The 12,710-nt window shown below is 33.7% G+C and overlaps 3 protein-coding genes across 6 annotated transcripts; 2 read left to right on the forward strand and 1 right to left on the reverse strand.

Annotated features, from left to right (window-relative positions):
- The first annotated feature begins 8 nt into the window (after window positions 1–8).
- LOC103577775 (wee1-like protein kinase) lies at window positions 9–6,424 on the forward strand. 4 transcript variants are annotated; one of them, XM_008558579.3, is made up of 5 exons: window positions 60–145; window positions 984–1,572; window positions 2,869–3,193; window positions 3,272–4,154; window positions 4,239–6,424. In XM_008558579.3, the coding sequence occupies exons 2-5, from the start codon at window positions 1,323–1,325 to the stop codon at window positions 4,563–4,565; spliced, it is 1,785 nt and encodes a 594-aa protein (XP_008556801.1). In that variant the 5' UTR covers window positions 60–145; window positions 984–1,322; the 3' UTR covers window positions 4,566–6,424. The 4 variants fall into 4 exon arrangements, with proteins under 4 accessions (XP_008556814.1, XP_008556801.1, XP_008556805.1 ...); XM_008558583.2 differs by having other exon boundaries at window positions 1,299–1,572; XM_008558601.2 differs by having other exon boundaries at window positions 68–145; window positions 984–1,251.
- A 90-nt stretch (window positions 6,425–6,514) lies between these two features.
- LOC103577746 (beta-1,4-glucuronyltransferase 1) lies at window positions 6,515–8,340 on the reverse strand. The gene is made up of 3 exons (XM_008558543.2): window positions 7,786–8,340; window positions 7,130–7,729; window positions 6,515–6,964 (listed from the first exon to the last, which is right to left on the reverse strand). The coding sequence occupies exons 1-3, from the start codon at window positions 8,338–8,340 to the stop codon at window positions 6,752–6,754; spliced, it is 1,368 nt and encodes a 455-aa protein (XP_008556765.1). The 3' UTR covers window positions 6,515–6,751.
- Window positions 8,341–9,029: 689 nt separating this feature from the next.
- LOC103577733 (uncharacterized) lies at window positions 9,030–12,675 on the forward strand. The gene is made up of 6 exons (XM_008558531.2): window positions 9,030–9,725; window positions 9,818–10,238; window positions 10,738–11,001; window positions 11,068–11,397; window positions 11,511–11,741; window positions 11,845–12,675. Exons 2-6 carry the CDS (start codon window positions 9,857–9,859, stop codon window positions 12,099–12,101), a joined length of 1,464 nt encoding a protein of 487 aa, XP_008556753.1. The 5' UTR covers window positions 9,030–9,725; window positions 9,818–9,856; the 3' UTR covers window positions 12,102–12,675.
- The last annotated feature ends 35 nt before the right edge of the window (window positions 12,676–12,710 follow it).

The following is a 12,710-nucleotide window of genomic DNA, read 5'->3' on the forward strand; positions in this document are numbered from 1 at the left end:
TTGTTTTTGCTTACAAATACAAACTTCTGATTACGAGTAGTTTGAATAGAGTAAAATAGCAGTCAGTTAAAAGTGTTCATCAAACCCCATCGTTTCTCTCCTCCTACACGAATGTGTCTTACAAAATTCTTTGTATCACATACAGGTACGCACATATATTACGTTTAAATTTTTCTCGCATCCCCTCTGGCATCCCCCACCAAACAACTAAAAGCAAACCCTCGAGCCGCGTGCAGCCGCTGCCAAAAAAGCCCTCAGCTCTTGTATCTCGTACGCATGCCACAGGTTGCAGCTGCTCTCAAACCAAACCAACATTTTTTTTTTACTTTATTGTTACCTAGTCTCTATACTACTTTACAAAACTTAAAACCCTGACGCAAGGATCCTTTCTTCGTGATAAATTTTTTTCTGCAAAACTACGTCAAATTAATTTTAAATTTTTAAAAATTTGAAATCACAGAAAACTAAAATTTTTTAAAAATATTAATTTAAATCTAAATTTAAATTTAAATTTAAATTAAATTACTAACATTGTTTTTAAATTAATTTACCCAGGTTTGATTATTTAAATTAAGGCGGGTCTAGATTTCGAAAATAGTCCAGGTTTATTTTTCCTTTTTATTAGAAAGGAAAGACGATTGTGAGCAGAAATGATCTGAATAAAGGATGGGTCCATAGAGAAAAGAAACCTTGAACAAATATAATAAATCTAGTTTAACATACATTTTATATATCTCGTGCATCAGTTTGAGTTTTATACCTGCATTCAAATGTGTGTGTGTGTGTGTGTGTGTGTGTGTGTGTGTGTGTGTGTGTGTGTGTGTGTGTGTGTGTGTGTGTGTGTGTGTGTGTGTGTGTGTGTGTGTGTGTGTGTGTGTGTGTGTGTGTGAGTGTAGTCGCTTGAAAAGGACAGTGATATGAATTAAATTTAAAAATAGTCAACTTGAACTACAGAGTAGTATTTAGATATTTTAAAATCCAAGTTGTAGATGTCGCTGGTAATCGGGAACCATTGTGTCTGTGAAGGCCAATAGGACACGAGGATATACTATACATTTAAGCAGAACGTATATAAACGTATATAAGAGGAAATGCAATTGGTGGAATGTGAATAAAGCTTCGGGACACCGCGCCACCCGCCATAACGTTCGTAGCGTGCGGTGACTAATAGTCTGGTTTGAAAAAACGAATTTGTGTTGCGTATATTTTTTAAAAATAATTAATATTGGAAAAAAAAAATTCCAGTGGTTGGTGAGTGTACTGATTATTTTTAAAAGTTTATTTTGTTTTTTGTGGAGTTTGTTGTACATATGTATCATTAAATGGAGATGGATGTTGTCCAAAAGTTGAATTTTGATGCTGATGATTTTGAAGACGAGGAGTTGAATATCAGCTGTCGTACAAATAGCTCGGGATGCGATGTAGATGATCATCTTGATTTGTCCGCCGAAGAATTTTCACCACTTCAGAGAAAATTATCATTTGGACAATCGATGGATTGCAGTGACAGTGAAAGTAATACTCCTGACAGTATTGCTGACTGTAAAACAACCCCGGCAGTAGTTGTGACAGGTTAGTCCATCAGTTTAATGGACGCTATGGACGCATTTTGTGTGTGCCGTTTATACCTATACATATATATACCTGCGTCATATACCATTTCTAAGTAATACGCCGAAAAAAAAATAATTTTTTTTTGGTTCTACTAATCATCTTGAAGATATCAGTTTTCCAGAGGATAATTTGTGTCATCTTGCTTTTATTTATTTATTTTTTTTTTTATTTATTTTCATTTTGTGATTTTACGTGTTTGTCTTTATTATTTTTTCGTGATTTTTTTTTTACCAAAGTGTATTTTTTACGCTTTTTTTTGTAGTATTTGTTTTTTTTTTTGTAACAGGGTTTAAAAAATTATTAGTATTTTAGTAAGAAAAAAAAATAGTGATTTATTTAAAAATAAATCAGTAAATTAAAAAAATAATTAGTATATTGTACAGGATAATATTGCCTACGGCGATGGCACTCGATATAAAAAGTAAGTTTTACGATAATTTGCCTGCTGAAAATAAAAAAAATAAAACGGAGATAAATTACACAGAATTATGAACGATTGATTATGCAATTTGGTCTTGCCAATTAGTTCATAATATCTGTTGAAAATTTAACGGCATGATTTTCACACAAAGGATTCAATAACACGAAACCGAAATGCTTCGTATAGCGCCAGGCCAAACAATAGTACGAAAGATAATCATTAGTGTACGAAAGGCAATTTTAAAGGGCGGAATTTATGTTTTAGACTATTTCTTTCTGTACTTAACTATTTATTTTAAAACTAATTGTCTACCAAAATAAAGTCAGTTTTTTAAAATTCAAGATTTACGTTAAAGTGGCATGAATTTTTTAAAAAACTTTCACTCCGAGTTAAAGGTACAAGTAAAATTGAAATATTATCTAGTCAATTTTCTGTACCAGTTACACTTTGAGTGAAAATAAATCAGTGGGAATTATTGTGTCTGAAAAAGCCAGAAACCCAAGATCTGAAATTTCGTATTTAAAATTCAAATATGTAAAATAACTAGCGAGTCTGAGTAATCGTTAAAATCGTGAGAACATTCTCTCTATAGTTTCACGGTATTCTATTTTTAGTTAGTCAACCGCGAGAGAAAAAGGGTTTTTTAAAAAGTAGATTTATCGGTTTTAAAACCTCCGACCGCTAAACTTTCTAATCTTGAGGCCATTGGTGCCAGCAAAGTTCTTGGGTTCGTGCTGGTAAGACACAATAACGATTAACAGAAGCTGCCTCACCTAATTCTAAGATAATGTTTTTTAACAGCTAAGCTAATAGAGTAATTAATCTATTTACAGGCCCTATAGGAATTAGAAATCCTTATAGAGACAATGGTCCCCAGTCAAAAGTTGCTATGGCCAGCAGTCCACCTTACAAAAGAGTCCGAGCTCTCAGGTTATTTGATTCGCCGGCAACCCCCAAAACATTAGTAGAAAAAAGCACAATGCATACTCCAGTACCGGCAAAATGTACCAGGTTGTTTCCATCAGACAAGCCGAGATCTCTGTCCTCGGGGTTTCTTCTGAAGCCTGATAAACCCGCGGTGAATGTAAATCCTTTCACTCCCAATGGCATGTTAATTACTGCCCGAAAGCGGAGTAGGTCCAAGCGCAGTCTCAATGGGTCAGTATATTTTTTTAAAAATAATTAACTTTAAAATTAAATTACCATTTTATTAATTTTAAAATTCAAATATTTTAGATCGCCGGACATGAGAATACCCAAGTTTGATCTCGCGGATTCAGGGGAGTCAGACCACGAAGTGGAAAATCCGACGAAACGAGTGGCACTTCAAGAGTCAAATATACCAAGATATCATCAAGAGTTTCTTGAGGAAGGACTGATTGGAGCTGGTGAATTCGGATCAGTGTATAAATGCATTAATAGACTAGATGGTTGTGTATATGCGATTAAAAAAAGTTTAAAACCGGTGGCTGGTAGTGTAAGTGAGAAAACTGCTCTGAATGAAGTATACGCACATGCTGTTCTCGGTAAACATCAGCATGTCGTACGGTATTATTCAGCTTGGGCGGAAGATAATCACATGATTATTCAAAACGAGTACTGCAACGGCGGCAGTTTGGCCGATGTAATTACACAGCTTAGAAAGGAAGGCAGGTCGTTCTCGGAACCTGAATTACGACAATTGCTGCTCCATGTTGCGGAAGGTTTGCGGTATATACACAGCATGCAACTCGTGCACATGGACATTAAACCTGGTAATATATTTATAACAAAAGAAAAACCAATGCATTCTGTTAATTATGACTCTGCGGACGATGGTTTTGATGAAGAAGAAACTATTGAAGAAGAAATAACGTATAAAATTGGTGATCTTGGACATGTTACCTCAATAAATGACCCTCAGGTTGAAGAGGGAGACTGTAGATATTTACCAACTGAAATTTTGCAAGAAGATTTTTCACATCTTACCAAAGCTGATATATTCGCGTTAGGCTTAACTGTTTACGAAGCTGGAGGAGGAGGTCCTTTACCAAAAAACGGTCCTTTGTGGCATGAAATCAGGAAGGGAAATCTTCTGGAACTACCTCAGCACAGTCGAGACCTAAATGATTTATTAAAAGTGAGTTTTTATTTATTTAATATTTTTTGAAGATCTTTTTTGTTAGAAAAAAATTAATTTTTATTAATGTTTTTATTGTTACAGTTAATGGTTCATCCAAATCCCGAAACAAGACCATCAGCATTATCACTGATCCAGCACCGAGTATTATGTCCTGTTGGAAACAAAACCAAAGCTCAATTACGTCGTGAACTGAATGCCGAAAAATTAAAAAATCAAATTCTAACACAACAATTACAAGAAGCCGCTAAATGTATTAAAAAAATTGCACCAAATGTTGCAGCCCTCAGTAATAATAATAATAATAATATTAATTCTGGTGGTTATCAATTACGACAGACGGCTACAAGAGCATCAACACGAGCTTTGGGAAAAAAAGTTAATCGTAGCAGTAGTACAACTAATTTTTAAAATTAATCATCACACATGCTTTATTGTTTTTGTGATTAAGTGATGACAAAAATATTTGGTTCCTAGAGGTGCCTTTTTGTTGTGATATCTCATTAATTTTAGTTAGCAAGTAAAACAATTTAAATATTTAAAATTTAGAGACAAATTAAACATAATAATAAATTTTTAAATTCGAATTTTTAGTATACGCAGAGTAAAATATTCATAAATTATTAAAATTATAATGTAAATTTTAAGTTTTTTTTTTTTTGTTTTATTACTTTTTTTTTTTTTTTTTTTTTTTTTTTTAAACGTAAGCGTGAACTAGTTTTCTGAAAGTGTTTCTTTGATTGAATTTTTAATTTTTTTTTTTAATAAAATAGTGAATCATTAACTCTATTATTTTTTTTCTATAAAAAAAAAATAATTTGAATTGATAATGATTAGTTAGCATTGCAATTTTAAAATTAATCATTGCATATCTCAATGAAATTTTTTTTTCCATAACATATTTTGAAAATTTTCTATGCATGCTAATCTTATTCAATTTTTAAGTATTACACAATTATTTTTTAATATCTTATCATGAAAAAATTTATAATTAATCTTAATATCGATTATGTATTTTTATTTTTATTTTACTTCATTTTTTACTCATAATAATAAATGAAAAAAAAAAAAAAAAAATACTGACATGTATGTCAAGGTCAGGGAAACTAGTTTTTAAAAATAAAATTTTTCAATTTAAATACACTATAGTATAAGCAGAAAAAATATCAATTTATTTAAATTTATTTACAGATAATACAATCACAAGTATATTGTAAATTATATATGTTTTAAGTTTATTAATTACTTTTAATGATATAAATTAATAATTTTTAATTATCCATGTATCTAAACTAAACAAGTTGTTTACTCTGCGTACAATTACAATTAATACGAATAAAAAAAATGATACTAATTAGAGAAGAAGCAAAATTTTTATTATTATAAAATTAAATTATTTTTGTAGAATTTTTAAGCGTCTTATTTTAACAATTCGCCACAAACGCCATGTCTATATCTTATATACAAATAAATTATATTTTATACATAATTAAAAAAAAAATAGTCTTGTAAAGTAACGATAATAACGAAAGTACGTAATGTTAAGTGTAATTAACTGTTGAGCATTTTGCATTCTTTCGTATACGATTTCGCTGACTATTATAATTATTATCATTATTATTTTAATTATTAATTATTACTTATTACTATTATAATTAATTACAATTATTATTGTTTGAACGTTTCTATTAGCCTAATTAATTAATCAATTATTATTATTATTTTTTTCGACGCTGGTCCACTAAAAATCGATCAAGTTTTTTACTTGTTTATTTTTTATTTATTATCAATTGTTGCTAACTATTAATGAGTACTATTAACAAAACCGACGCTTTTATATCTTTATAATAATTAAAGAAAAAAAAAATAATCAAATAATTAGACGTCATTTTAATTAACAAAAAATTACAATAGACATTTTTATTTAGTCCCGCTTGAGTCGTTAAGCGGCAAGACGAAAATATTGATGTGTAAAAGAAATAAATAGATAACAAGAGAAAATATCTGGATAAATTAACTGTAAATGCTGTGGTATAGTTAAAAAAATTAATGAATTTAATAAAGGGAATAAAGAAAAATATTAAGTGAGACAAATAAATACTTGAGGGTAGACCCCGACAAGTTGCTGCATGCGGCATTGGCCATTATCAGGCGATCAATAAATTGTTATCTCTAATTGAACACTATTAATAATTATTAATATTATTATTATTATTATTTTATTACTTTCTTAAAAAAGATTGAGAACAAATAAAAAAATGTTCCAAGCACCGACTGTCTTAAAATAATTATTCAATACCTACTGTATTTTTTTTACTAACTAACTTTGTTATTTATTTACGATTATTTATTAATAGATTATTTAGACAAAAGTCTACGTCATGTATGTAGCAATGAAGGCATTATTGTATTACGTAAAATGTTGTCGCAAGTGTTTAGAATTTAATTGAGTTAAATATTTAGTAGAAAGAAGCTAAAATATTTTTTATCTCTTAAAATTTACGCGGTTTAAAAATAATATAATTTTATATCTTCGCTTTAACTAATCATATATCTATTTATATATTTAATATTTTATTTATTGTAAACCTGAAGTTCTATTGTCTGCATTTACGATTTATCGGATATTGGTTGAGCAAATTATGCGTAATGCTTTGATATATTTGAGCGTTCAGCATTTCCTGAGTACGTTCAAATGTTGATTTGGATGGATTCAATTGATAAGTCTTTCTTTTTATTCCCGGTGTGTGGACAAGAAAAGCTCCATCGAGAATTATTAATTGATAATTCATCAAGCACATTTCTAACATCTGTAAATAATTATTAGTTTAATTAAAAGACCGTACTCGATTACTCATGTATTTGTATATTTATAATTATACAAATATATGGGGTGATCGAATACTAGTTCCTTGATCAAGTACTAGGTCTGTTAGCTTGTAATTAATTTTTTTTTAACATAAAATAAATAAAACCTGTGACATTTTTTCCTGACGTCCTTCCCAAGTCATATTTTCGTTGTAAAGAGGATCGTCCTGAGTCCCAATGTAAACTGGTTCCCATCGATGGTGCGGATACTCCCGTCGAGTTACAATCAGTGGTTTCACTCGTCCTGGGTCTGGTCTCAACATCCACTTTGTGATACCAGGAAACCGCTGACAATGTATGCACATATATTTATGAAAATATACAGCGAGGTCTTTATTTATCGCAGCCATTAATTCTCGTTTATTTTTAGGCGGCTGCTGGGTCTCTTCAATTTCAAATACTGGAACTACGAATGCAAGTCCTTTGCGTGGCGGCTGTCCGTCGATCATTTTCAGAAATCCTGATGCCAATTTATCACTGGGCAATAATTCAATGTCTGAGACCAAGACTCTGGATGTCATCGCGAGACTTTTCGCGACATTTCGCGCTACATTTATTGGATAAGTGAGTCCTCGGTCTTTTCTGTCTGTCAAAGACTCCTGGAGTTGCCAGTGAAGGTCCAGCGCCGAGCAGTCTCCATCTTCGGCGAGATAATTATTTTTGATGATCGGCTGAAGGTTTGCTGGAAATATCAGGTGGACGGAAAGCTAAAGAAAATAAATGTTTTTAATACTTGATAATTATTTTTTAAAATAAATCGAACCTTGTGCATTTGAGGCTCACAGCGGCAAGCTCTGTCGAGTAGACGTACAGCCAGTTCAGCATCTCGACCTGGTGTAAAGACAGCAAGACTAACTGGACCTTCCCATCGCTTGACCAATTCGACGACATTGTAAACTAAATCCGCGGTCGCGTGAGTACACAGAGTCAATCTAGCGAATGGTTTTGATCCATCCGACTCAACACTACTCCGAATGACAAACGGCAAAACTCGATACGGTCCATCCTCACCTGCTTGAGGTGTATACCGAATTTCATTAACCGGGTATGAAAATAAAAAAGGCAATTCGTATTTCCAAGCACAGGCGCAATTATTCAGTGGCTGTTGACCTCTCATGTACATTCCAGGTGCATACGCACGCGCAAATCCTCTCGATGGCTCTTGGATGAAATTATCTGGACCACGAGGTGAAAATGATGATGCTGCGTCATCATCCAGCGGAAGTACAAGACTACGACCAATTAACAGACGCGTACTCAGTAAAAGAAATAGCGCGATGCCGACTACGAATATTAATCTACGCGGGTATCCACGCATTCCTTTAATTGTTTAAATAATAATAATCATAATTATAATTATTATGATTTTGTGTACGCGAATCCATCAAAGGTCTTGTACTCCTTAGTCTTACTGACCCAACCGAGTTCACTTGCAGCAACGCTGATTTTACGATCGATTTGATTGCAAGCGCAAGTCTCAGGGCCGAAAGAATTTGAATTCACACCCTGTACTCGGTTTATTGAAGTTTACTGTTAGGTAATTTAGTTATAAAATAAAAAGATGATGAAAGGAAATAATTTAAAATGAAGTTTAAAAACTCCCGTCAGTCATCTTCAGATCTGACACATTTCAAACTCACTATAGACAGTTTTTATATTTTTATAATATCTTAACTTGATAAAAACGATCGATAAAAGTTAATTAAACTCAGTAATTATGTTTTATCCATTTTTAAATTAATACCCACATATACCGCATGCGGATAATTACACCCCCATAAATGCCCTAATCGATCTTACCGCCAACGGGATTCCCGCGAGAAAGTGTAATGACCCAGCGGTTTGATTGACAGAATCATAACACAATTAATAAGTTTTACTTTCCCTTCAAAAATTATATTTTATTTCACCAAAAAAATGTTCAATCGATAAATCAATTACTCATACATGAAAAAAAGAATTTTTTTAAATTATAAATTAAAAACAAAAATTTTCTTGAGGCGATAATAAATTTTTTTCTCCAATTCGTAATTCAAAATATTTTTCGCGGGAAAAAATTTTTTTTTTCTGTATAAAGTTTAAAAATACCAGTTAAATATCATTGGGTCATTGATCATAAACTCAGTGCTATATTTTAAATCGACTACTCATCACTTGTAAGTGTGGGGTAGTCATGACCTCCAGTTTAATAATAAACATTCATAGCAACCTTTATTTCAGTGATTTAACTCTCAAAATTTACTCTATTTACTTTATTAACAAATGTTTTAAATCATAAAAGTATTCACATATTGTTGGAAAATAAATGTGACGTTTGCGCGGAAAGGGCATACGGAAAACAATGTTATAAGTTATAAATATATATATAGATTTATGAGTGTATATATATGTAAAGCATGTACTGAATTAGTATAATTTCCCGCGGTATATTTGCGCGGTTGTATCCGATTATCAGCGCATGCTCGTGACACCACCGCGTCACAATATAAATTTTTTTATGTGAAACCGGCGATCACTAGACTTTCTTGGGCAGCCCTTACTTCAATCGCCGTCGTCTATTGTTACAAATAAAATCCAGTGAATCATAATTTTGCCCAAAATAAAATAAAGTCCCGAAATAATTTTACTCAGTCACTGGCTTACGAGAAATAAAATAATTCTGATTGAGAGTAACTGGAAAATTTTGAAATCATGATGAAACGCGTGAGTATTTTAAGACAACAGTTGTACAGTAATATATATAATAACTGTCATTACAAGTAACTATACTAGTTAAATAATTTACAATCTTGCAGATAAATCTGACGTGTTAGTCAGTACCAGCGATCGTGTCTATGAACGTCCCGGAATTTCCGGTGCCTCCATCGTTAGTGAGACCATCGTCATCAGTTAGTTTGTCATCACCCTCAGTAGGATTTATCAGTCATCGAGAGCCATCGGAAATAAAACGACGGAGCTCCCGCACAAATGTTTTGTCAGGAGAAAAGTTTACCCGAACAGTCTCAGTGTCACATTTATTATCTGGCAGCAACAATTTACCCTCGCGTCGACGTGCGCACCGGGTTGCGCGAATCGCAAACTCGGTGCATCCGAGACCACGAGTTGTCACGAGAGAGTCGTCTAGAGTAAATCGTGCACGTGTCACTGAGCTTAAACTTAGTATGACTGAGAGGCGTGAAGACGACGAGGATGATGCTGACGTTATTTGTGCCTCGGGTAACTATATAACATCGACGTCACTTAACACACATACATTTGATTAGCACTAGCATAGTCGCTACTGATAATTGCACTCATACCAATCAACTTAATTACTCATTTAATTCAAAGTAAGCAAACTTTGTCTGACACTTGTCTGTTAACAAAATTTATCTGTAACCGTCTGTCAAAATCGATTTGTTTTACATTTCACGATCATTGATGACAATTATTTATTCATTATCTCAAGTGTGTCATCAATCACTTTATCGTAAAATGTGTCATGCATAAATTATTGCAATAAATAAACTGATGTGAGTATTTATCATCACTGTGTGTGCTAAATGTATGCTAGTGCGTCACGATTTATACTTTGAATCGATTAGCTATAATTTATAATTGTTATCTATACTTTTATCAAGGAAAATTATCGGTGGACATTTTATCCTCAGTATCATCCTTTCGCGTCATTGAGTAAGATCCGGTTTTGTTATTATTTGTGTTATTGTTATTTTAGGCACTCCCGTGTCCTTGGGTTCGAGAACTGTATCGGAAGACTTGACAATTGAATTGAAAGACCACCAGACAAATGACACTGACGGGATGCCATTTATCAAGTCTATTGGAATCCAGGCACGCGAACATGAAGGCCCTTACTGGCTAAGAGTTTTTCCGACGTTAAAAGACATAATTGAAGAGGAGGAGAGTGAAAACTCGGGAACTTCATCGAAAATATGGAAGCATTTAAGATTCTTGGGAAGACTTTCTCTGTGTCAATTTGGTAGGTCAATAATTTATAGATCTTCTTAGTAATGTTGTTAATTTTTGATGATTTGTTGGTATTTAGGTCTCGCGTGGCTGTTAACTTTCTGGGCGATAGCTGGAGCCGCGGCTTTTTACGCGACCGAGGGACCACGTGAAAGAGCGCAAGTTCTGGAGCTGAAGGACATGCAGAAAGATTTGGCTGTCGGTTTGGCTACTGAGTTACGTCAATTAAAGGCCAGTGAGGAAGAAATGGAACCGCTGTGGAGTAACAAAGTTCGACAGTACGTTGCGAAGCATGAAAAACTTTTGCTGGCGGCTGTCAATTCTGGATACGGCGAAGGGGGCGAAAGCGGAGAGCTTTGGACATTTTCCGGTTGTGTGCTCTTCGCTATATCCCTCCTCACTACTCTAGGTGTGTAACAGGTTGCCGTTTTATTGACGTTCAAATTTTTAACACCTTCAATACTCTACTTGTGTCTTCAAGTGTCAGTGTTCAGTTTATGTATCTATACATTTAAATTACAGGCTTTGGCGCGCCAGTTCCTCGCACAACTGCCGGTCGGACAGTGGCCGTAGTCTTCGCTGGTATTGGAATCCCGGCGCATTTTCTTCTTATACTGAACCTCGGTCTTCTTCTTGCTGTCCGTCTCCAGCGGTACGCCGTGCATAGAAAATATGGCGCAGATTACGACATCGAGGCTGCCAACAGCTTCCCCGTTCCGCGATGGGTTAAAATCATCCCTTTTATCTGGATCGGTAATTTTACCCCAAGCTTTTAAAATATTTTTCATCCATTTGTATCGATCCTGTTTCTTTTCCCTTGTGAATATTAACTGAGTGAACAAAATTTTATTTACAGCCGGATATTATCTCTTGGGAATCCTCGGGTTCGGTGCCGGGAGGTCAAGACCATTGGCAGCGAGTCTACTTTTCCCACTGGACTTCACAGCAGCCGGTGGACTGGCATCAACTTCAGGGTTTGTACGAATAGCTTACGCTTTGTATCTCGAAGGAGCTGTCACGATAGCCGCAGTCGCGGTGGCAGTCCTTCGGGTATCAGCCACTGAAAGTCTCACGAATATTGGCCTCAAGTACGGATTATTGGTTGAAGCATAGCCTGTAAAGAAACTATCGATCAGGTTTTAAAGATAAAGATTTGACCCTGAGAGTAACACATGCCGTGACCAAGATTTCTCGATAGATAGGGAGCGGTCACGCGGATAACTCTGGTGGTCTACTACCAACCCTAGGTCTATACTGAGCTGAGATGTGACCTCGATTAAAATACTTAGCCAGTGATGAACGCTGGCAAAGTACTTTAATTAAATTAAATAAAATTAATTTTTATAATAATAAATAATTGATGACATTGGACGAATTTTTAAAATTTCTCACTGTACATGATGTAATTTTATTTATATAAATACGCGTATGTTGTTATTTTATTTTAAAAACGCATTTTAATGTTCGTGCCAAGCATAAATGTATAGTACATTTACTCTATTTGTAACTATAACTATACATGTACAATAGATATTGCAACAAACGTTGTAGTATAAAAGTATTATTATTTTATAATTCACAATATCGATCAGCAGTAGAAGGCTGCGTCAGGGACACTAAAGTTATTTGAACTTATTGTTAGCATACATGATATTTGTGTTTGACGTATAGCTATTTGTAGCTCCCGCGGAGATGAATTGAAAAAAATTCAAACGATTACCT

This window comes from Microplitis demolitor, chromosome 1, assembly GCF_026212275.2.
Source record: "Microplitis demolitor isolate Queensland-Clemson2020A chromosome 1, iyMicDemo2.1a, whole genome shotgun sequence".
Lineage (NCBI taxonomy): Eukaryota > Metazoa > Arthropoda > Insecta > Hymenoptera > Braconidae > Microplitis > Microplitis demolitor.